This window comes from Ictidomys tridecemlineatus, chromosome 2, assembly GCF_052094955.1.
Source record: "Ictidomys tridecemlineatus isolate mIctTri1 chromosome 2, mIctTri1.hap1, whole genome shotgun sequence".
NCBI classification, from domain to species: Eukaryota; Metazoa; Chordata; class Mammalia; order Rodentia; family Sciuridae; genus Ictidomys; species Ictidomys tridecemlineatus.
The window spans coordinates 54,731,877-54,756,865 of record NC_135478.1 but is presented as its reverse complement, the minus strand read 5'-3'; the positions used below and the strand labels follow the sequence as shown (position 1 = coordinate 54,756,865).

The following is a 24,989-nucleotide window of genomic DNA, read 5'->3' as shown; positions in this document are numbered from 1 at the left end:
ACAGGCACGTACCTATGTTCATCTTCAAAATATTCAAAATACCTCTCTCTCAATGATGGTATCACACATACTTTAAATTCTTCTGTTTTTCTAAATGTTTTGTTTTCTAAAAATATATTGCTTCTGAGATCCAGGAAAACACTGAAAATAAATACCTTAGTGGTATACTCTCAGCTTATAGTAAGTTTCCTCTTAGTATTTTTCTTTTTAAAAATTTGTTCCTTTTAGATATCCATGACAGTAGAGTGCATTTTGACATCACATACACACATGGAGTCTAACTTCCCATTCTTGTGGTTGGACATGAGGTGGAGTTTCCCTGGTCGTGTGTTCATATATGAACACAGGAAAGTTCTGTCCCATTCATTCCACTGTCTTTCCCATTCCCATCCCCCCTCCCTTCCCTTCATTCTCCTTTGTCTCATTCAGTGAACTTCTCTGTGCCCTTCTTATTGTGTGTCATCATCCACATATCAGAGAGAACATTCAGGTTTTGTTTTGGGGGATTGGCTTATTTCACTTAGCATGATTGTCTCTAGATCCATCCATTTATTGGCAAATGTCAGAGTCATTCTTTTTTTTTAATGGCCAAGTAATATTCCATTGTTTATGTACACCACATTTTCTTCATTCATTCATCTGTTGAAGGGCACCTAGGTTGGTTCCATAGCTTAGCTACTGTGAATTGAGCTGCTCTAAACATTGAAGTGGTTGTGTCACTGTAGTATGCCGATTGTAAGTCCTTTGGTATAGACTGAGGAGTGGGGTAGCTGGATCAAATGGTGGTTCCATTCTAAATTTTCTGAGGAATCTCTGCACTGCTTTCCAGAGTGTCTGCACTAATGTGCAGTCCCACCAGCAATGCCTGAGTGTGCCTTTCCCCCACATCCTCGTCAACATTCATTGCCACTTGGATCCTTTGCAATTGCCATTCTGACTGGAGTGAGATGAACTCTCGGTGTAGTCTTGATTTGCATTTCTCTAGTTTGCTAGAGATGTTAAACATTTTTTCATATATTTGTGGACTGATCATATTTCTTCTTCTGTGAAGGGCCTGTTCACTTCCTTGGTCCATTTGTCGATTGGGTTATTTGCTTGTTTGATATTAAGTTTTGTTTTTTATCCTGGAGACTAATGCTCTCCCTGAGGTACAAGTGGCACGTATTTTCTCCCATGCTGTAGGCTCTCTCTCTCTCTTCTCACACTCTTGATCATTTCGTTTTCTCTGAAGAAGCTTTTTAGTTTGATACCATCCCGTTTCCAGACTCTTGATCAGGAGAACCTTTGGGGCTTTTCACATGAGACTGCAATTCTAAAAATGTAGTTTGTCCACCATTTTCCAGGTACAACTCTTAGCCCAGTTCCTTGGACTCTAGAACAGTGGTGGCTGTTACGGCAGACCTGGGAACCAATTCTCTCTCTCTCTTTTATTTCATTTTATTTTTTCTTTCTGTCGGGCTCTCTTTTCCTATGAAAAGTATTTGGGGGGTGAATTCAGAGACACAGTAGCGGCCCACAGACCAGGAGAAAGAGCACTAAAAATAAGTCAGTGGGCGGGTTCAGTGGGTCCAAAATATCATCCAACGAGACCCCAGAGGAGGCGGATGCTGCCTCCTGTGGCTTTGTTCTTTGCCTTTGTGTCGTCTGCGTGATCCTGTGGCCGCTGCCTTTTTATAGGACGTGCGTGGCTAACTCTGATGTGCGCTCGCAGAGGACAGGTTCATGAGGATCAGAGGCGGCATTAGAGGACACCTTGCCCGGCTCTTGCCATCCACGGTCCCCAACCCCCTGAATCCCCTGGAGAGCTTTAGTCAATGTCAGGGCTTCGCCACGTTCCCAAAATAGAAGGGGCTGGGGCGAGAGATTGTGAAAAGCTCCGATTCTTTCCACCATCAGCCAGGTGGAAGGTCCCTTTTCTACACAGCACCTCCATCCCCCCTCCTCAAGGTCGCCACCGGTGGTGGTTTCCAAACAGACTGAGAGTTTTCTAACTCCTGAGCTGGCCTGCTCCATTCTCGGACAGCTGTGCCGATGATGACCAATCTTCCTTTGGCAGATAATTTGAATGTCTTCAACCAGTTCAAAGATTTTAAATGGAGTCACTTAGCCAGGTTCGGTGGTGGCCCAGGCCTGTGATCCCAGTGGCTGGGGAGGCTGAGGCAGGAGGATCTCGAGTTCAAAGCCAGCCTCAGCAAAAGCAAGGTGCTAAGCAACTCAATGAGACCCTGTCTGTAAATAAAATGCAAAATAGGGCTGGGGATGGGGCTCAGTGGTCGAGTGCCCCTGGGGTTCAATCCCTGGTACCCCCCCCATAAAATGTAAAATGGAGTCACTTTGCTAATGTAACCTAGATAAATCACCATGCCCCATGTGGTCCAATCTCTGCCTAGAATCACATCTTCAAAAGCAAAAAATTCATTACAAAGGAAACTTGACTTTCAACTCCCAAAGAAAGATGTAAGCGGTCCATTAATAATCCCCAGCGGCGTTTCTCAAAATCCTTTTGCCTTCACTCTCTTAGATGCATCAGAGATGATCCTGTGGCCGCTTCCTTTTTATAGACTATAGAGAAGTCTACACCCCTGATCCCCTGGCCCAAGCTCTCCAAGAGCCATCGTGGGCCTCGTCAGGCCCTTTCCTTCCGCCTCCTTTCTCTCTCGGTGATACAGTATCTAGATTAATTTTTACTCTCTGCCTGTTGTTCATCTTTCTCTCTTGTCTTCCCTACCACCCAGACTCCACCACAAAGGACAGCCCACCGGTTATCCACCTGATGGAATCTTCCCCCCTCCGCCCATTCCATCTGGACCTGCTTCTTGATACCCAACATTCTGATTTAGTGGGTTTTTGTTGTCATTATTGTTGTTTTTAGATACTCTACATGGCAGCAGAGTGCATTTTGACATATATGCAAACATGGAGTCTAATTTCCCATTCTTGTGGTTGCACATGATGTAGAGTTTCCCTGGTCGTGTGTTCACATAGGAACACAGGAAAGTTCTCTCCCATTCACTCCACTGTCTTTGGAATAGAATATTACTCAGCCTTAAAGAAGAATGAAATGATGGCATTTGCAGGTAAATGGATGGAACTGGAGACTCTCATGCTAAGTGAAATAAGCCAATCTCAAATAAACCAAAGGCAAATATTCTCTCTGATGTGCAGATACTGACTCACAATAAACGTTGGGGGAGAACAGAAGTTCTTTGGATTAGATGGAGGGGAACGAGTTACTGTATTTTTTAAAAATTATTTTTTAGCTGTAGTTGGACACAACACCTTTATTTATTTATTTTTATGTAGTGTTGAGAATTGAACCCAGGGCCTCGAACATCTAGGCAAGCACTCCACCGCTGAGCCCCAGCCCCAGCCCGAGTTACTGTATTTTTAAAGCCAAGAACAAAGGGAAGGAGAAGTTGAGGTCAAGGACAAATTTCCCTTTAGTGAAAAGGATGGGGGAGGGTTGGAGTCGGCTCCTTGCACATCGGTGAGTCTCCTGCTCATCCTGGTCATGCCTTTGCCGTCTGCTATCCCAGGACCACCCGCCCTGTGTGGTTAATATGGTTCACGATCAAATCCCAACAACTCTCATCCTCTGTCTGTGATTTTTCCCCATCCCTCCCTGATCTGGTGATGTCCCTCTGGGAGTGTCTATGGCAAGTTCTTCCCTGATGGCCTTGTGGGGGGATTTTAAGCCACACTGTTTTGCACACATACCAGTGACTTATAGAGAAGTCTACACCCCTGAACATTGAATCCTGGTTTCTGCATGAACTACACCTGGCTTTTGGACGCAGCGTTACCCCTTGCCTATTGTGTGACACTGAGTGAGTCATTTAACCTGAGGGGGCCTCCGTTTCTTCATCTGTGAGTGTGCAACCGTAAAATCTAATCCAAAGAGTTGAGAAAATGAAATTAAGTTTCACTCTATGAAAGGGCTCAGCACAGTGAAGAACCGACTCTATACCTGCACCACTATTTCCATTTTTCAGTTTCGAAAGGGATAGAAAGAAGGCAAGGGTGATTTTGTGCAGGAGAGGAGGAGGATCTGGTGAACGACTTGGAGGAAGGAATCAGTGAACCATACCCAAGAGCCAAATTGGACTCACCAACCTGTTTGATAAACTGCACCCCCATTTCCTCATCTGTGCAGTCACAGAGTTGAGTTAGCACTCTAAAGACTACAGCCCCCAAAGCATAAAGTCTGCCCTATCTGGCTCTTTATGAGTTTGTCGAGTCTTGGCCTAGAGTGTAAAAACAGAACAGCTGTCTTCATGGTCTTTCCCAGCTGAATGTCATAGTAGATCTTCTTCGTCAAGTGAAGTTCTTGTCCCTTTTTCCCCAGCAAAGTGTTACATCTATGAAGCCCAATCAAGAACCCCCCACCAAGATTCCTAAGAAAACTTGGAATGGAGCTGCCGTTTGACCCAGCTATCCCACTTCTAGGTCTATACGCAAAGGATGTAAAGTCAGCACACTACAGTGACGCAGCCACATCAGTGTTCCAGCAGCTCAACTCACGATAGCTGAGTTATGGAACCAACCTAGGTACCCTTCAATAGATGAATGGATAAAGAAAATGTGGTATATATATATTTATACACACACACACACACACACACACGTACACACATACACACACCATGGAATATTACTCAGCCTTAAAGAGTAATGAAATGATGGCATTTGCCAGTAAATGGATGGAGCTGGAGACTATCATGCTAAGCAAAATAAGCCAATCCCCCAAAAAGCAAAGGCTGAATGTTTCCTTTGATATGTGGATGCTAATTTACAATAAGTTGGGGGTGGGTGGGTAATAGTGGTATTTTGGACTAAACACAGGGGGAATGAAGGGAGGGGAGGGGGTTTGGGGTGGGAAGGATAGTAGCATGAACTGGACATTATTACCCTGTGTGCATATGTGATCACACAACCTGAGAATGAGCAGTTATCCTCCATTTATGTAGGATGTGTCAAAATGCATTCTACTGTCACATACAACGAATCAGAACAAATTTAAAAATAAATAAATAATTAAAATCAAACTCCACCAGTTTTCACCCAGTGTATTGGAACGCTGCCTGGCTGAGGTCACGGCACACAGCCGTGTGGCTCCTCTGGTTACCTTTGCAATACAGAGGTGTTGGCACCCAGGAGGGAGCTCCATGGTAGAAACTTGCCCAGCACACACAAAAATTTGACCACCGCCCCAAGGAAGAGAATGTCCTTTAAAAGCCTGGCGAGTTCTACTAGGAATACAGGGAACAGAGTAAGACATAGGACTGCAATTCTAGTAAGGCCACCAGAACAGGGGCACCCAAGGGCTCACGGGTACAGGTGCTTCTCAGCTTCTTTGTAAGCGTACATTTGATCCTCTTCCTGGAGGTCAGCTCTCAAGTTTTTACCACTGAAAACGGGGATGAAATAAGTCCCCCCTTCTCAGAACCCTGCACGTTCTCTCCTCTCTGTTGACTGCAAGCCAGACTCCACCTAATGAAGGATGTCCAATGGAGCTTTCTGGAAGAATAGGTTGCTTCTGTTCTGCGCTGTCTAGTAAAATGTCACCTGGTCACATGTGGCTGTGGAACACTGGAAATGAGGCTCATGCAACTGAGGAAGTCTGTTAGGGTCTATAAACAAGTCAAGATGGCGCCTGGCATTTTGCAGAGGGAGTGGTTTGTGAAGTAATGCCAGCAAGCCGTTAAGTGTGGAGATTCCTTATTGGTTGACTGCTGTATCTAGTTTATGTTACTTAAGATAAGCTGTGTGGAATGTATAAATACCTCTGTTGTCCTACAATAAACGGCTCCCACTCCTGCTGCATCAATGTACATAAGTTGCTTGTCACCCCCCCACCCCCCCACCCCCGTTATCTTGCTGCAGCCAGACTGTGGCAGATGGTGGCCCGTAGGGGGAGCCCCGGGACACTCAGGGGTAAGTGACGAAAAAAAAAGCTGCCCGTCCCTAGATAGGGTGAGAGGAAAAATGGTCATTTCGAGAAAATGGAGAGGATTGATGCAGTATGTTTGTGTCTTGTTTTGTCTTGGTGTATTGTATTGTCTTTGTGATGAAAATATGGAAGGGGTGTTAGGTAAATTACTAAGGGAAGGAAACACCCCAGTGGAACCAAGAATAGTTGGGCATGTGTTGACGGAAGCCCAGGAACTCTAGTCAGAAAGAAGAAGAAAGTTCAGAGGGAAGAAGAATTATCAGGAAAAAAGTTGCAGCAAAAGGCTATTATGGAATACTTCTCGTTACCGAAGGGTGTGTGAATTGGTGTGGGGGCTGCCACGTGCGCAAGCAGGTCACAGCGCAGCAAGGACTTTCCAAGCCGTGGCAGCTGGCTCTTCCCGTTGGTGGCAGCTGGCTCTTCCCCGCCCAGGGAACGGGACGCCACTGCTGAGAGCCCAAACCCAGACCTGACCCGGAGGCATGGTATCACAGGCTCTTGCTGCCTGTGCCCCATGGCACGCACATGGCGTCCCTGAAGTTTGATCATTTCCAATAACTACAATGGTTCTCCCACACCTGGAAGCTAATGAGTAATGAGCACCATTAAGGCCTATTTCAAATGTAAAAAACCTTGAGATAATGTACTAAATTGTTCAGAAGGTTGTTTTCTTAGTGCCTGCTGGAATACTACAGGATTTTCTTTAGCCATAGGAGTTCCTGCCTTCATCCCAGTGCCAGTGAAGACAAAGGTGGAAGAATTTCCAGTGTTGCTGAGAGCTGGACGAGACTTCGGATCAAGCTAGCTGCCTGCAGAACTTACCTGGACTGTGATTTACCTGGACTGTGAGTTAATCTATTGAGACACTGCTTTACCTGGACTGAGACAACAAACCGTATCTTTGCTAACGGTGTCATTGCTGGTATAATTTTCCAAGGGCTTCTTGCATGGAGCCATCAATTGGCTTGGTGTTATGACATTTTGTATCCTCCCCTTCTGCTTTTAGCAGATTATTTATGGTGTTTGTGTAAAAACCACTATAGTCGTTAAATTAAACAAAAGGGGGAAATGTTAGAGTCTGTAAACAAGTCAGGATGGCGCCTGGCATTTTGCAGAGTCTGCTTTGACTTTCACTTCATTTAAAAGTCAGTAGTCAAATGACTCGTGACTGCCCTCTTCAGCACAGTTCTGGAAAGTGACAGATGCAATTGTCAGAAGAACATAGGCTGCTGGGGGCGGTGCCCAGCAGCTCAGGAAGCCGAGGCAGGAGGATCATAAGTTCAAAGCCAGCCTCAGCAACTTAGTGAGCCCCTCAGCAACTCAGTGAGACCCTGTCTCTAAATAAAATATAAAAAGGGCTGGGGATGGGGCTCAGTTAAGCACCCCTGGGTTTAATCTCTAGTACCGGAAAAAAAAAAAAAGAAGTACAGGCCCCAAAGATCTAGGTGTAGCCCAGCCCCCTACCCTCTTCTACCTCCTGCTGCTGTCCCCCCTCACCCCCTAGTCCACTGTGACGAAAACAAAAGCAAAAGAGCACTCCCCCACCACCCACTTTTTGCAGTGAAAAGGATCAATCAGGGCCTGGCACGTGCTAGGCAAGTGACTTACCACTGAGCTGCATCCCAGCTCTTTCTATTTCTTACTTTGAGATGGGGCTTGCTAAGTTGTTCAGGCTGGCCTTGAACTTGCCATGTTCCTGCCTCTGTCTCCCAGGTGTCTGGGATACCAGGTGCGCACGGCAGAAGAGCTCTCTCGATAGGTCCATGAGACTTGGCGTTTGAGGACTAGCGAATACCCCAATCCTGGCAACCGCTTTTACAAAGGAACGACAGTTCCGTCTACTCGTCCTCTGTTTCACAAGCTCCAGGGATGCCAAGGGCCTCGGCTGGGGGCTTTCATTCACAACTACCGCACTGACCATCCTGTTGAAGATAAGAGGTGACCTCACGGGCACTCAGCATCTGGACACACCGACCCCAGCTGCAAGCTATGTAGGGAGGACTATATCCCATTTAAAATCAAGTTCCATTTTTTTAAAACGACCCTTATAAAACTGTACAGATCCCATTCATGACAGAGAAAGGCCATCTGGTTTGACAAATTTTTTTCACTTGAAAGAAGAGCACATGGAGAAAAGCTTTCCTAAGTGAATTTGGGTCCAGGGGGGATCTGCCCAGAGGCCAGAGGACAGAGCTGCCTTGGGAGGAGGTCTCAGCCCGGGTGTAGACACCACGCTACCATTTCATTGCCAAAGTGAGGTGCTGACTGGCCACTGGAGCAGGACAACAGCCCTCTGCTTCTTTGGTAGCAGCAGAGAAAGAGTTTTCTAAGTTTCAGTCCAAAGCAAGAAGAGCTGGGGTGACAGCAGCAAATGACCTATTCTGTATCCCTGTTTCTGAACATTGTGCGGTGACACCTGTTTTCTTTCTTTCTTTTTTGGAGGGAAGGGGGTACCAGGTATTGAACTCAGGGGCACCTGACCACGGAGCCACATCCCCAGCCCTTTTTTAGAGACAGGGTTGCACTGAGTCGCTTAGGGCCTCACTGGGTTGCTGAGGCTGGCTCTGAACTTGCAATCCTCCTGTCTCAGCCTCCCCAGCTGCTGGGATTACAGATGTGCACCATCGCGCCCAGCTGACATCACATTTGAGGAGCAGAGAATTAAAGGTTTTGTCCTGTACCTTCCTCTTCTGTTACCCACATAAAAGAGAAGTACGGTCTACCTTGAGTAGCCAGGGCGGGAAGACATTGAGAAGGAGGATAATGAAGAATAAACACACCAAAGGAAATCCTGAACAGAGGAATAAAGCAAGCTTGGGAAAAGAGAGAGTTTCAACTCCGACTGAACTTGAAGCTCACCGGGAGGGCTTTGGAAACTATCCATTTTTTGGTCCCGCCTCAGGAATACTGATTTAATTGATTGGGATGGAGCCAGATGTAACGTATTAAAGAAAATAACTCCCCAGGTTATTCTGTGTGTAATCAGGGTTGAGAAATGCTGCGCTAGACACAAGAGGCAGCCTTTTCCAACTTGAAATGACCTTATCAAGGTATTATGTCAGGTTTGGTTTGGGGAGAGCTGCTAGTTAGGTCAGAAAAAAAAAAAAGAGCTTCATGGAAATCACAGGCAAGACACATCAATTGGGCGAAAGCTCGAACAATCAGGTTCATTTGATCAAGTTAGAAAAACACTAGCCTGGCACGGTGGCACACACCTGTCATCCCAGTGACTTGGGAGGCTAAGGAAGGAGGATCATGAGTTCAAAGCCAGCCTCAGCAATGGTGAGGCCCTAAGCAACTCAGGGAGACCCTGTCTCTAAATGAAATACACAATAGGGCTGAGGATGGGGCTGAGTGCCCCTGGGTTCAATTCCTAGTACCCACCTCCCAGAAAAAAGGAAAACACTCCCTAACTCAAACAACAAGTTAACTCTAGGTGCTTAAAGTGATTTGTCTGTTGGGAAGTTCAGGAGCAAATGGAAAAAGAGCGATCTATGCCACTTCTTAGAATTTGGACTTTCTTTTCTGTCATTAACATGTGGGTCTGTTGGCCCTCTACGCTCTTGGAGACAGTGGAATGATGTCCCCTGAGTGCACAGCCCACCTGTTCCAGCAGCATTAACAAATGAGGCCTCATTCACTGGGGCTGTTTCATGGCACCACCCAGCCCAGCACAGGGGTTCCTATATTCCGTCCAGGGAGCATCGTGAATTTTGCTGCAACTGAGTTCATACTCTTGAGGCCCAGGTGTAGGGGGCTCCCTGTGACCAGAGCCAGCTTAGAGATGGCCTTTGCTAACCAGACACAAATCTCAGCCCACTTTCAGGAATCCTTAAGATCTAGGCCTGGAAATCATCTGGGAATGTTATGCTTTTGTGGAAGATTCCTCCTGTCCTGGGTTGGGCTCCACCCAGCTACTGAGCATTTATTTGAGCCATCCCCCTTAGAAACACCTTCCAGAATCCCTGTCCACATAGCCCATGTGGGGATTCTCCTCCATCACCCTCCCCCAGCTCTTGCCAATTCTTTTGTTCCTTTTAAAAATGACAAAGCCCAAGCCGGTCGTGGTGGTGCACGCCTCTCATCCCAGTGGCTCGGGAGGCTGAGGCAGGAGGATCACGAGTTCACAGCCAGCCTCAGCAACTTAGTGAGGCCCTAAGCAACTCAGCAAGACCCAGTCTCTAATAAAATTTTTAAAAAGGGCTGGGGATGTGGCTCCGTGGTTAAGCACCCCTGGGTTCATTTCCTGATACTAGGAAGACAAAGCCGACCTCAGCTCTCCTAAGCACCCTGCAGGTGGCTGCCTGCACCCAAGCATGGCAAATACAGAGCTCTCCAGAAATGCAGACCCAGCCTTTTAGACAGACACTGTAATCCCTTACCTGGATGTTGACAGGGTCGTTCCAGTCCCCGTGGGCGGAATACAGCTTCCAGTAAGAAGAAAACTCCCGCCAAAGAGGCTGGTCACGGGAAGCCTGTATCTAAAGGTCAAGCAGACAGAGTGAGTCCTGTGGCATAATTGCTCCTTGGAACCACACCAGGAGTGCTTAGAACGCCGGTGACTGGGCCACATCCCCTGGAGATTCTGATTTAATTGACCTGGGACGTGGGCTGGGCATTAGGATTTCAAAGTTCCCCTTGCCCTTCCTAATGTGTAGCCAAATTTTAGAGAAGCCTTCTACCTAAGCTACTTTGTGCTAAACGGCAAGTAGAAAGGAGCCCTGGTGGGTACATTGTAGCTGCTCTGCCTGGGTTCCGAGCTCGCGTGTTTAATCCCTTCCATGAGCAGAAGCGCAGAAAGCTCGAGAATCACTCAGAAATTCTGAATCTCAGAAAGACCAAGAGGCCAATAAATGGCTCTCTCCTAAGCACCTTGCAGGTGGCTGCCTGCACCGGAGCATGGCAAATACAAAGTTCTTCAGAAACACAGACTCAGAGGGGAGGGGGCGGGGGCAGAAGGAAGAAATAACCCATTTTTGAAATACAGTCGAAGAGGAATATCAACTTTTTGTGTTAAACCAGTAGCCTGGGTTTCTTGATGCCTGTGAAGCACAGATTAGGAAATTGGAGGGGGGGGCATTGTGCATGGAAGGTCTTTTCTCTGTCCATTGCAGGGTTTCCTTGCATATGACGGAAGCCAAGGAACAGCACCAGCATGCAGGGAGCGCTCCAGCGCAGAGGCAGTCCGGCGCAAACTCCGTGGCACACCCTGTAATCCCTGGGAATCTGGAGGCTGAGGCAGAAGGATCTCAAATTTGAGGCCAGTCTGGGAAGATTAGCGAGGCCCTTTCTCAAAGTGAAAAATAAAAAGGGTTGGGGATGTAACTGAGTGGTAGAGTGCCCCTGGGTTCAATCCTCAGTAACGAAAGAAGGGGAAAAAAATATAAAAAATAAAAAATAAAAATGACAGGTAGATACATGGGTGGGGGGCGGGGAGTGAATATCCACCGAACTCCCCCAAATATGCACATTCCATAAATGACTCTGGTGGTTTAAGTACAGCTTTGTGTAAATTAGGAGGTGCTCCCTCTTCTCGAGGTACCCAGCTCCCACACTGGGGCACGTGGGGACAGTCCTGGGTGTGCGCTTGCGCGCGCTCTCCAGGGAGCACTTTGATAAAAAGCTGTCCCCAAAGGCAATAAGGATCCTGGAAACTGGGGACCAGACCACCTCTTAGCAGCACGCTGCTGCAGTTCAAGCAAGTCACCCACCTCAACAAGCTTTTGCTTCCGACCTTATTATGAGTCTTCGGTTTCCAAGATGCCACTTAAGAAAATGAAGAATGGAGCGAGACGCAAGAATAGATCATCAACAAACCAGTCCCGCATCTTTGAGCTTTTGCACAGGTATTAGGAAAACAAGGAGTGAAATGTGATAAATATGCTCTCAAATGCCTGGTTGAAGGGAGAAACCAGAGCCCGGTGCCATGGCGCATGCCTGTAATTCCAGCGGCTCTGGAGGCTGAGGCAGGAGGATCACAAGTTCAAAGCCAGCCTCAGCAACTAAGTGAGACTCACTGGCTAAGAGGATCCTGGGTCCAATCTCTGGTACAAAAACAACACAAAACAAAAACCACCACCAACAACAAAACAGATTAAAACCATTTTTCTGTTATTACGTATTTCTGTTCATGGGAAGAACAACCCTTGAAAATATACAATATTGCAAATAGATACAAGTTGCAATTTCTTCTTCTAAAAAAATTAATATTTGTCTTATAATTATTTACACATATTTAAAGTTCAATTTGAAAGGTTTCTTAACTCAAAATAATGCTTATTTATTATTAAAAATTGAGATATGTAGTTAAAAGATTAGGGGAAAAAATCAGTATTCTATCACCTAAAGATACCCACTAAAATTCAAGAATTTTAAAGTCAAATAATTCTTTATTATTTTATATTTTCACCTTTAATTATTATACAAGAAATACAGATTCATTTTAGAAAAATTAGATATAACAAAAGAGAAATGATTGAATCACTTGAAATTCCACCCCCAAAACAAATGAACAAAAACAGTAAAATTTTTTTCACTGTAATCTCTGGACTTTTTTTTTTTTTTGAAATACATGTATATTTTTTGGAAGTATATGGGTAGCCAAATGTGAATTTGAATTGTTATTTTGTAATCTGTTTTACAAAGGGACCAATATTGTTGCAGATTTTCTCCTGTCTCCCGAAATCATTTTTAATGTTTAATCATTCAAAGGACAAACCCTTATTTATTTTTCTTTAGTGTGTCCTCTGTTGTTAGGCATTTAGATCTTTTGTGTATTTCCCTTTTTGTCTTAGAAACAATGCTGACCTATTCCTTATCCACATATTTGTCCTACCTTGCATTTTGAATTTGGATTGAGGAAGAATATCAACTTTCTATGTCAAACCAATAGCCTGGGTTTCTTGATGCCTATCAACCATACATTAGGAAAATCTAGGATACACTAGGCTAATGGCTTTGCAAGCTGTAAGACTTTTCAGGAAAAAGGATACAAGTTGTTTAGTGCAATACGTTCTATCTTTTCAAGTATTTTTGCTTTGAATAGATTAAAATGCATTTACAAATTTCAGATGTTTTAATGTCATCTGAAATTTTTTATACCTTTATTTATTTATTTATTTATTTATTTTTATATGTTTCTGAAGATGGAACCCAGCACCTCCCACATGCTAGGCAAGGGCTCTACCACTGAGCCACAACCCCAGCCCCACTCTGAGATATTTAGCCTACCAGCAGTGTCTTTATTCTAGTTCTTTTCTGATCTAATTTGTTTTTGTACCAGGGATTGAACTCAGGGGCACTCAACCCCTGATCAGTGCTTAAGCACTGAGCAACATTCCCAGTTCATTTTTATTTTTTATTTCGAGTCAGGGTCTCACTGAGTTGCTTAGGGCCCTGCTAAGTTGCTGAGGCTGGCTTTGAACTTGCAATCCTGAGATTACAGCCGCTGAAATAACAGGCATGAGCCACTGCATCTGACTTCTTCCCCGTTTTAGAAATCCTTATGAACACATCTCTGAATGCCCATAAGTAGGATGAGCAGTCCGGAAGCTTCATTTGGCTTTAACAAAATCACAGATTTATATAAGAAAAAAACAAAAAACAAAAAACAGGAAAGCCAAAGTACAGAAGCCAGGCACCTGAAAAAGGGTGACACACAGGTCTTTTTTATTTTTTATTTTTTTGACACTCTGGATTGTACATGGATGCTTTACCGCTGAGCCATACCCCCAACCCTTTTTACTCTTTAATTTGAAATAGGGCCTCACTACATTGCTTAGGACCTGGATAAGTTGCCTAGACTGGCCTCAAACTTTCCATCCTCCTGCCTCCGTGGGGCCGCAGGGGTGTGCCACCATCCCTGGCAATGACACACAGTTCTGCTTTACTGTATTCAGATCTGACGTTAGAAGACCTCAGTCAGGTGGGACACACTTCTCCATTTTGGATAACTTTATATTTAGATTTCTAATTATAACACGAACACATGTTCCTTAGAGCACATGCATTCAAAAGCCAGAAAGAGGAAAACCTTAAAATTTCCCCATCAATCCACTTTTAAGAGGGTGTGGATGTCTTTCCAGTTTCGGAATACACATGGGAAGACCAATTGAAGCCCAACAGCCTTTCCTGGTTTGGGATTTCCACTTTACATTTTGACAAAGGCGCGTTCCCCTGTTGGCAATTTCAAGTTCTGATAGTAATTTATTGCCTCGAGAGATGAGCAAAGAAAAGACATCACCAAGATGATGTCTATGAATAGCCAGGGAAATGGTGAAGCACGAGGAAATCGCTTACTGTTCACCTACGCCTGACAGCAGGATCCTTTGTCCTCCCTGGGTTTCTAACCTGTGTCTTCCTAAAGCAAGATCAAGTGATTGTTGAAGAGATCAGGAGATGCTCCTGCTACCGGAGACTCGGGTGCAAATAACTTGTAGGATACTGGCTCCCACTGAGAGGAAACAGACCTCGGGGAGGTTCCTCCATGACACATGTCAGGAGTGCTTTGGGAGCCCCCTCTGCAGGCTGGGATCAGGCCTTTTGCTTGTGGCTTAATGGACCATTTGTGACATCCACGGACCCCTTCTCCACATTTCCACTTGGAGAAAACAACTAAAGTTTAAAAAAAAAAAAAGAGCCATGCTCCCAAGGAGCTTATGATCACCACATGCTTTAGCAGCCACATCTATCCTGAAGCAAGATGTGGGACAGGGCAACTGCCATGAGCTTCTGTCCTTCCTTTGACAGGATTTGGAAAAAATGCACCAAGACACCTGTCTTCCATCTGTTAGGAATTTGTAATGCATTAATTATGCAGTTACTGACCTTTGCTAGGAAAGGTATTTCTGTGATTAAAATACAAATAGACAACAGGGGCCACTCTGCAGGATCCCCGCCGCCCTCTCACCCCACCTGCCCCTTCCCCCAGGTATGAGGCCACGGTGCAGTAGGGCTGGGTATGCACTAGCCCTGTTGAGAGTGTAGGGGAGCCTTCTGTCTGCTTTTTACTTTGTCACTTAACCAATGTTTGTGGAGCATTTCAAGTGATCCAGCCTCTATGCTAGGCTGGGCAGAGAGATAAATAAGCCTCTGCCAAGGTACCATCGAATGTGACAGTGGGTGGTAACTACAGAGATAAATACAATATAAGGGATTCCATTCTCAGTGTCTGAGTTTGGGACTATATATATATATATATATATTAACCAGGAATAGGATTAGGGTGAGATGAATGAGACAGAGAAGTATAAGTATGGGCTAGGATCCTCTTTGATTTAAAATATTAATGTCTGTTCACCAGGAATTTTTTTTTTCTGGTACCAAGGATTAAGTGGAGGAGCATTTAACCATTGAGCCACATCCCCAGGCGCATATATATATATATATTTTTTATTTTTTATTTTTTTAGAGACAGGGTCTCACTAGGTTGCTTAGGGACTCACTAAATTACTGAGGTTGGCTTTGAACTTGCAATCCTTCTGCTCAGCCTCCTTGGAGGGCTGGGATTACAGGCATATGCCACGATACCTGGCAAGAATTTTTTTTAAATCAAGGATTTTTTTTTTTTTAATTCTCAGATTTTAAAAATCTAAGTTGCTGAGGCTGACCTTGAACTTGTGATTCTCCTGCCCTACAGGGACCTCCTGAGTCTGAGTTTACAGGTGTGCAGTGCCATACGTGGTCTTCAATGATTTTTTTTTTTTTTTTACATTCTGACTCTTTGGAATACTGCATATAAATACTGTTTATTGTGGTTACTGAGTTTGTTGGAACTGCGGTCAGTTTTGCTCCTGAGGGAAAGGCCTTGTGTGCCTTACCCCAATTCTAGCCCAGAAACCAAACTGAACTTTACTGTCTGGGCAATGAAGGCAGTCAGCCGACACAGGGTGTCTGGATCCCAGCGCTCTCGTCTTTTGAATCTCAGGGACAGGTAGACTGATCTTGCTCTAATTTGCAGTGATTCCAGCCCAACAGCTTTTCTTCATTCAAGTTCCGTGTCTGTTCTGTAAAATGCCAAGCAGGACAGCCATCTTTTCCAACCTTGACAAGAATGTCCACTTTTGACAAATATTCATGGAGGACCTACTATGCACAAGCTCTTTGACAGGCTCTAATACAACTAATGTGAACATATTTCTGTCGTGCAACTTAGGTTTGGATGAGGACAGACAAAGAAGTAAACAAGATCATTTCAATGTATGCTACAAGCCAGGCATGGTGGTGCACACCTGTCATCCCAGTGCCTCGGGAGGCTGAGGCAGGAGGATGGCAAGCTGAGGCCAACATAAGTGAGACCCTTTCTCGAAATAAAAATAAAATGAGCTGGGGATGAGCTCAGTGTTAGAGCACCCCTGGGTTTAATTCCAGGTCTGAAGAAAAATTAAAAAAGCTATGTGGGCTAAGAATGTATGAGAGAGATGGTACAGTATGAGGTCAGGAAGTATGAGAGAGATGGTACAGTATGAGGTTCTCAGAGGAGAGGATATTTGAGCTACAACATTGATGATAAGTGGACATCATGGCCATACCTCTGAAAATTACAATATTTTTTTTTCTGACACCTAATCTTTAATGAATCCTGAGTTCGTGCCTGTCTTAACAACTATACATGTCTGAACTCATCTCTCAAGAAACACTGTGAGATTAAGACGTGTGTGTGTGTGTGTGTGTGTGTGTGTGTGTGTGTGTAAATGAAGTTGACAGGCAGGCAGAAGAGGCACAGGAAGTTAACTAATTTGTAGATCACTAGCTAGTAAATGGCGGAGAAATTCAAGGAACATAGATAGGCACGGTGGCTTCAAAGACTGACGATTGCATGAAATAATTGAGAATGACATAATGAGCATCTACTGCCTCCCAGGCTCTGTACCACGAGAGGCGTAATTCATTCTCCCAGCCCCCTCCTCCTCCTCCAACATCCAATACTAACTAGATTCCAGGCAAACTTTAAAAATAGTTCATCTCACAGAGTGACAAGACTCCACGTAGTGGCGGTTCCAAGGCTGTGTGAATTTGTCCCAGTAGGCAGCACTGTGCACCGCACAGGTTGACTTCAACTCTCGGTGAATGACACCACCGCGTAAAAAACCCTCATCCTTCCATCTCCACCCGCCACCCCGGCTACATCAGCAAGGGGCCGTGAAGGGGTCCCCGCCCAGAACTTCGGGGACAGGGTGAGGGAAGGATCTTGCGGAGCGGGATCAGGTGACCCACCAGAGCTCAGCCCTGGGTAGCTGGACCTCGGGGCCCCGGAGGCTGGGAAAGGGAGAGCGCGGGCGCAGCGCGGGCGGGGACGGGGAGGGGCGGGGCGAGCCGGGGGCGTGGCCGCGGACGGGGCGGGGTCTCCTGAGGGGGCGGGGCTGCGGGCGGGGCGGGGCGGGGCGGGGAGGCGGTGGCCGGGAGGAGGGAGGCGTGCGCTCGAGCGCGAGCCGGGGCTGCGCGGAGACAGCAGCCGGTGGCCGCCGAGGGGGCCCGCCCAGGCGACCCGCCCTCCCCGCCGCGGCACAGACGGACAGATCGACGGACGGCGCTGCGTGCCGGAGGCGCCCGGCCATGTTCAGCCGCAGCTCGCGGAAAAGACTGTCCAGCCGCTCGGTGAGTGTCCCCCACCCACCCGCCGGATACCTGCAGTCGCCACCGGCGCCCGTGCCCAGCCCCCTCCGCCCCTCGGTCGCGCACCTGTGGCCCCAGGTAACCAGTTGGGGCGCCCATGAGCTCACCGGGGAGCGCGCGAGGGGCCAAGTCCCGACCCCCGCCAGCCGGGCCACAGTGCCACCAGGAACCATGGCCCCAAGTGTCCCAGTTTGGGGCGCCCAGGGAAAGCAGATCGGAAGCCACAGCACCATGCAGCGTCCAGCGTGTGGAGCTCCAGCCTGGAGCTTGCACTTTGGGGCTGTCTTTGGGGGTGTCCTTTGCTACCCCTTTCCCAGGAGCAGCAGCCTGGACCTCGGCAGGCACCCGAGAGTCCCTTTTCGGGCACGCTCTGGGGGAATCGAAGGATCTTGCTTTTGTTTCTTAGAAACCTGTGACCAATGTGTCTGGGGGGAGACAAAGCCCCAGCCAAAGCCATTTCTTAGTGCTTTGATACTGGAGACAGCCCACCTGGGTCTGCAGCCTTGTCTTAGGCAGAGGCCACACTTGGGGCACTGGCAGCCCCCCAACCCAGGCCCCCACATAGCAGAGGAACCCTGACTCAGATCCCGGGAGGTGGGGTGGAAGAGGCAGGCCATCCTATCTGGGGCACAGTGGGGTTTTGGAGGAAGCCCTCATCTTCACACGTGGCCTGTGTTATCTTTTTGTTTTGAAGTTGACTGGACTGGGGCGGATAGAGAGAGGCCAGCCATGTAACGCCTGCGGTGACCAGTGTCCTGGGTTTGTCTTGCATAAATGGAGGTAGGACTCTTTAAAACCTGCACAACACTGCAGGGAGAAAAGTAAATAAAATTCTCCCCTTTTCAATCTGACTTGTAAGTCACATGGAAAGAATGCAAAGTCTGTGCCTTTAAAAGCCGGGCTACATCTGCTACAAATATTCAAGGTGGAAGTGGTGGCCAGACATGGGAGGACGCAGGAGAGCCCGGTTCAGGCTGCATTTCCCTGATGGGAGAGCCTGAGAGGCTTGGCACCACCCTGTGCCTAGGTAACTAGGCCCCAAACAACTCAACCCGGGCTTGGTAGCGTCACCAAGTGCCACAGCGCAGCAGTGTGGAGCACTGCCTGGACTGGCTGGTGTTTCCAATTCAGTCCCTGTAACTCTGGGTCCCGACCACAAATCCACCACTGCCCGCCTGTGCTGTGTCAACCGTCTTCGATGGCCAGATGTTTCTTATTAATGTGCCTTGAATGTTGACTTCCAGGCAGAGTCAGCCTGGAGCGGAATGGTTTTGTTTGGGAGTTGAGGGATCTGAGTGTCCTTCCAGTGCATCTGGCTGCTGGGGCACTGCTTGGGAAAAAGTTGGGGTGCAGGCAAACTGGCTGTCTGATTGGCGATGGCAAGAGCAGAGGTCAATTCTCTTCGATGGCTTCATTCAAAGGAAGGAGACAGTGAGCACAGACTGCTGCCTGTGGCATTCTGTCTGGATGTGTGCGCCTTTCCTACTGTCCTACGCTGCTGGCAAGAGCGCTGCTGTTTCTGGGTGCCAGGGAGGAAAGTCTACTTGGGTTTTCTTCCTGGGTCTCGTGGGTCAGGTGTGCCCGGCACCCAGTTCTACGGAAACCCGCCAGTCGATTTCTTCAGAAATTAAATGCTTTTGTTCCAGCTTGGATGGGTCTGGCAGCTCTTCTGCCTTTGTCTCAGGGCACTGAGCGCAACCCTGATGCTCTGGAGCATTTAATAACTCCTGTGTCACAGTCCAGCCAGGCGACCTTATAAATATGTAATTGGCAGACGTTGGTGTCCATCAATAGTGCCAATGCTGTAGCCCCAGTAGGTGGGCTCCTGTGTGGGCTGTACTGGGCTCCTGTGTGATCACAGGTCATACATGGGACTGGGTGTAGAAGGCTTATTTTACAAATCCAATGTGAGAGAGAAGACTGATGGTTTCCCTTTTTATTTTATTTTTTTTCTTTTTGGGTACCAGGGATTGACCTCAGGGGCACTCGGCCACTGAGCCACATCCCCAGCTCCATTTTGTGTTTTATTTAGAGACAGGGTCTCACTGAGTTGCTTAGGGCCTCGCTGTGGCAGAGGCTGGCTTTGAACTTGGGATCCGACTGCCTCAGCCTCCGGAGCCACTGGGGTTACAGGATCGTGCCACTGCGCCTGGCTCTATTGCCTCCTTCTTGATCCATTTGCTTTCTAAAGGGGATGAGGCAGGGCAGGGTAGGTGGGTTCCATCTTCTCTTTTCTCCCCTACCTGCCTGTGGCTCAGCTCCCACCAGAGGCCTGTGGGTAGTGTGGGGGTGTAGCTTGGTGCCTGTCCTCCCCTCCTGCTTGACCTCTGACCCCTGGTTAGTCACTAACACTCCCAGTTTCTCAGTGTCCCTAGCTGTTCAGTGGGAAGAACAAGGGCACTTCCCTTACACACTTATTGCAGGGATGAGGGGAGATGTTGTCAACGTTGCCTACTCTCAGGTATGCAGGAAATATTCACTCATTTTGTTAACTATTTTGAGCTTCCTCTCAACTGTTGCTCAGGAGGACTTATAGGGTCTTTGAGGATGCTAGGTGTCTGGGGTCCCTTGAGACCTCATGACCACAGCTTCTTGGAGGATTTTAAGCCTCAGATTGAACCCAGGGGTGCTTAACCACTGAGCCCCATCCCCAGCCCTTTTTGTGTGTTTTTTAGACACGGGGTCTTGCTAAGTTGCTGAGGGCCTCTAAGTTGCTGAGGCTAGCTTTGAACTTGCGATGAGAATTTTAAGACATTTAACCCAACTCATTTTGCATTTTGCTATGGGAAGACAGTGCTTGATTTTCAGCCGACTCTGGAGCTTTTCCTTTGGAGAGAGACCCTCTCATTGGGGTGGGACGGATTTTCATGTTGAAGCCATTTCCCTGCTAGCAGCAGAAGGGCTTCGCTTTGACCCATGAAGAGGGCTTTTCATAGCATTTCCACCCATTGCTGGAGAGGAAGCCGCTCCTCCTTTTCCCCCACGGGTGTGCTGTTGGGTGACCTTTTGTGTGACACCACAATTTTCTTTTTTGGCAGTTTAAAATCCATGTTACCCTCCTCTGCCTTGGGAGACCATGAACCCCCTGGAGGGAGGGTTGGGCCCCAGTAGGCCTGATAGAGACCTAACAGGAAGGCTGCCTTGGCTCTGACCCCAGGAGAGTAGAGCTCCTCTTACCCCAAGTCTCAAGGAACCAACTGAGTGTGGAGGGGCATGCTTCTAATCCCAGGGGATCTGGAGGCTGAGGCAGGACGATCGTGAGTTCAAAGCCCGCCTCAGCGACTTAGCGAGGCCCTAAGCAACTCAGTGAGCCCCTGTCTCTAAATAAAATATACAAAGATCTGAGGATGTGGCTCAGTGGGTAAGCACCCCTGGTTTCAATCTCTGGTACCAAATACATAAATAAATAAATACCGAGGAACCCTGAGACTGCCATGCATCGTCCTGGACCACTGTGGCATCCTCTGAACTGTCCTCTTTGCTTCCACTCTGGTCCCCTCCAGTCATTGTCCACATAACCAGGCAGCTCTTAAAAAACAGCCCGCAGAACCGTGTTACTGCCTCACAGCAGGAAGACCCTCGAGTTCTCTGGAGGAAGCCTGCTGTAAACAGACTTGTTTCCCTTTGGCCTGGTGGAGAGACCTGGGGCTTTGAAGTGCAGACAGAGCAGGCCCAGCCTCTGCTCTGGCTTTGATTAGCTGTGTGACCTTGGACACATGGCTTCGGCTCCCCAGTTTCATTTTGCTTGCTTGTCACACCGGGATCTGTGCACTGGACAAATATTTGAGTGCTTGCTTGGTACCAGGTGTTCCACTGATGCTGGGGATTCAGCAAAGAACAAAACAGATGGGATCCAGGACCCCATTCCACACGCAGTGACACTTTAGATAAGGCCATCAGGAAAGGACCCTCTCAGGAGGTGATTTTTTTGAGCAGAGACCTAAATGAAGCCAAGCCCGTGCTGATTCATGCAGGTGCAGGGGCAGGTAACATCCTTGATTTGTCTTGGGGGACCCTTTTAAAAATGCGTTGTCTCAGTCAAGTGCAGTGGCAAACCCCTGTAATCCCAGCGGCTGGGGAGGCTGAGGCAGGAGGATTGCAAATTCAAAGCCAGCCTCAACAATGGTGAGGTGCTAAGCAACTCAGTGAGACCCTGGCTCTAAATAAACTATAAAAAAGGGCTGGGGATGTGGCTCAGTGGTAGAGTGCTTTCCTAGCACATGTGAGGCACTGGGTTCAATCTTCAGTGCCATATAAAAATAAATAAATAAAATAAAGGTATTTTGTTCATCTATAATTAAAAAAAAAATTTATTTTAATGTATGGGCTTTGGCCTTGACCCAGACCCACTGAACCAGAATCTGAGCTGGAACAAGAGCCCTGGCTGATTCAGGTGCCCCTGAAGATGGAGAGGCACCAGGTCAAAGCACCCTGGATGGCAGACAGCTTTCCCCACCTTGGGTCTTCCTTGGGGGGAGTAAAGATGCCCATGTTCTTGTTCAAATCTGTTCCATTTTATGGGGATTTTTCCTGGGTGACCCTAATCTCTGTGTTTTCATTGTGATGCATACCTTTAGGTGGCAAATTTGGGAATTTTTTAGAAATTCTAAAAACAAAACTGATCGAGGGTTTGTGTGTCTTGGAGAGCAGATGGCTGGCCTTTCCCCTCCACTGATGTAAGGTAAGGCAGCTGGAGAGCAAACCTGGCCTCTGCTCTCTACAGGTGGCCCAGCCTGGAAGAAGCATCACCTCCCTGTCGCCTAGGGGAAGCCCCAGGTTGCCAGGCTGCAGAAGAATGTCCATTAACAGGAAGAGGATGGCAGCGCCATGGACTGTGGCTGGAACCAAGTCATTAAAAACTGGGCACTTGGTGAATCTGCTACAAGAGGCCTCTCCAAGGGGGGCCAGTGGGCTTGCTTATTTGCAACCAGTTTGAGAAGGGAGAGAAAAAGAGCCATTTTTACAGTGTAGAATTGCTCCATGCATGTCCAAAACTGAAGAAATTATAGTAATAATAGTACTTAAGTGATACTGGCAATCAAAGCCGGCGCCATGGGGCATGCCTATAATCCCAGCGGCTCAGGAGGCTGAGGCAAGAGGTTCGTGAGTTCAAAGCCAGCCTCAGCAACTCAGGGAGGCCCTAAGCAACTCAATGAGACCCTGTCTCTAGATAAAATATAAAAAGAGCTGGGGATGTGGCTCAGTGGTTAAACATCCCTGGGGTTCAATCCTCGTACCAAAGAAACAAAAAACATTGGCAATCAATCACTGGGAGGATTTATCCCATGAAGGTGTCATGTCCCCTGTTTAACACACATTTTCTTTTAATCCTCACCAAGCCCTGTGAGATCAAAGTGATTATTTTCCTGTTAATGAAACTGAGGCTCTTGATTCTTAAGTAACGTAGCCAGGGTCACCAGGCTGGGGCAGTGATTCAATTTCAGAACCTAGGCTTATTTCCTGTGGCTGGACGCTTCTTGTGACTTAGGCGGTGGTCACAAACCAGAGGCTCCCACGTCACATCCACTCTGCAGATGGGTGTTGTTTGGTCTGTAGAACATATTAAGTAAGAGAGTTGTGGTTTTTTTTTTTTTTTTTTTTTTTTTTTGTACCAGGGATTGAACTCAGGGGCACTGGACCACTGAGCCCCATCCCCAGCCCTTTTTAATAGTTTATTTGGAGACAGAGTCTCACTGAGTTGCTTAGGGCCTCAGTCCGTTGCTGAGGGGGATATTAGAAAAAGCTCTCTTAGCTTTGAACTTAGCTAAAAGAGCTTTTTCTAATATTCAGATTTTTAACTTTCTTTGTGAGGTTCAGCTCAGTGAGAGAGCACTTTTCCAGCATGCACAAGGCCCCAGGATCCATCCCCAGTACCATTAAAACACAGCCACCACCAGAGATGTCACATCTGGCCAGTGGTCCTGCATCTCCAATAACCGGCAGGACGTGAGTGGTCTCCCTTTAGATGGATGTTTTGTGGACTCACCCCTGTCTCCCAGAGTGCCAGTTAGTTCAAGGACTTGTTTGAATATTCCGGTCCCTTCCCAGGTACTAGAAGTCACTGGGGTTTGCAAATCCTGAAGGAGCATTCTTGTTTTTGCAAAAAAATTATCATGAAATTCAAATTTCAGCGCTCACAAATAAAGCGTAGCTGAGCAGGTGCAGGTCCGAATGCTGACCCTACGCAGTGGGATCTTTTGTGGACCGCAGAGCGGGGTAGCTGCGGCCGAGGGTCCTGTGCGCACCCCCACGACTCTTCAGTGTCCGGCTCCTTCCAGGCAGTGGGTGACCCCTGCTCTGTCCCGCTGGAGGAATATGCATGGCGCTCTTTAGGTTGAAGAATAAAAGTAGCCTGAGGATAAAGTGGCGTGGAGTCGGGGTGGAGGCAACGTCCCCACCACGTGGAGAGAGGGGTTGTAAGATCAAAGGCCACCGAGAACCCTGGACAGACCAAAGCCCTTCCTAAAGGGCATGTGGCCATGAGGCTAGCGACACCACATCAATGAATCTCCAGTGGCTTCTAAGCCCCTTGTAATCCCCTTAATGTCGCCACTTGCTGATGACTGTAGATTGGCTGGAGCATCAGAAGGCGGGCAGTCAGCGGGTCCCCTGCAGCCCCGGCTGGGCGCAGCTGACCTGGGAAGCCAAGCGGGGCTGGCCCCAGCCGGGGGCGGGGCTGGCCCCAGCCGGGGGCGGGGCTGGCCCCAGCCGGGGGCGGGGCTGGCCCCAGCCGGGGGCGGGGCTGGCCCCAGCCGGGGGCGGGGCTGGCCCCAGCCGGGGGCGGGGCTGGCCCCAGCCGGGGGCGGGGCTGGCCCCAGCCGGGGGCGGGGCTGGCCCCAGCCGGGGGCGGGGCTGGCCCCAGCCGGGGGCGGGGCTGGCCCCAGCCGGGGGCGGGGCTGGCCCCAGCCGGGGGCGGGGCTGGCCCCAGCCGGGGGCGGGGCTGGCCCCAGCCGGGGGCGGGGCTGGCCCCAGCCGGGGGCGGGGCTGGCCCCAGCCGGGGGCGGGGCTGGCCCCAGCCGGGGGCGGGGCTGGCCCCTGTGGTCGGCTTGATCGTGTGGCGCGGTTTGTCTCTGGACAAGGCCCTCCCAGGCGCATGCTTTGGCCGTGTCTCCGTTGCTCCAGTAGCAGCGCTGGGGCTGGGGCTGGGGCTGGGCCAGCCAAGCCTGCGCCTGAAAAGCAGTGCCCCTCCCCGGTTGCCCTGGCGATTCTGGGGATTGATGACGGGGGTGCCCGCAATTTGGGGGGTGACGCAGTCCTGGTTTCCTGCAGAGGATTGCAAATTGGATTAGAAGTGGGTTCCCGCTGATGATTTTGCTCTGGAAGGAAAAACACTCTCAGCCCATGATGGGTAGGCCAACAAGGAAAGTGTGTGTATGAGAGACAGACAGACAGGCACAGTTGGTTTTTGGAACCTTCCAGCCAGGGA

General features: G+C 48.3%; 1 protein-coding gene across 1 annotated transcript in view; it reads left to right on the top strand.

The window, feature by feature from the left end:
• The first annotated feature begins 17,360 nt into the window (after positions 1-17,360).
• Positions 17,361-24,989, top strand: part of Prickle2 (prickle planar cell polarity protein 2) — a 328,065-nt gene continuing 320,436 nt past the window's right edge. The window contains exons 1-2 of the mRNA XM_078038600.1: positions 17,361-17,545; positions 18,258-18,343. Coding sequence (XP_077894726.1) covers positions 17,504-17,545; positions 18,258-18,343 — 128 coding nt within the window. The 5' untranslated portion in view covers positions 17,361-17,503. The remainder of the gene's footprint in view (positions 17,546-18,257; positions 18,344-24,989) is intronic.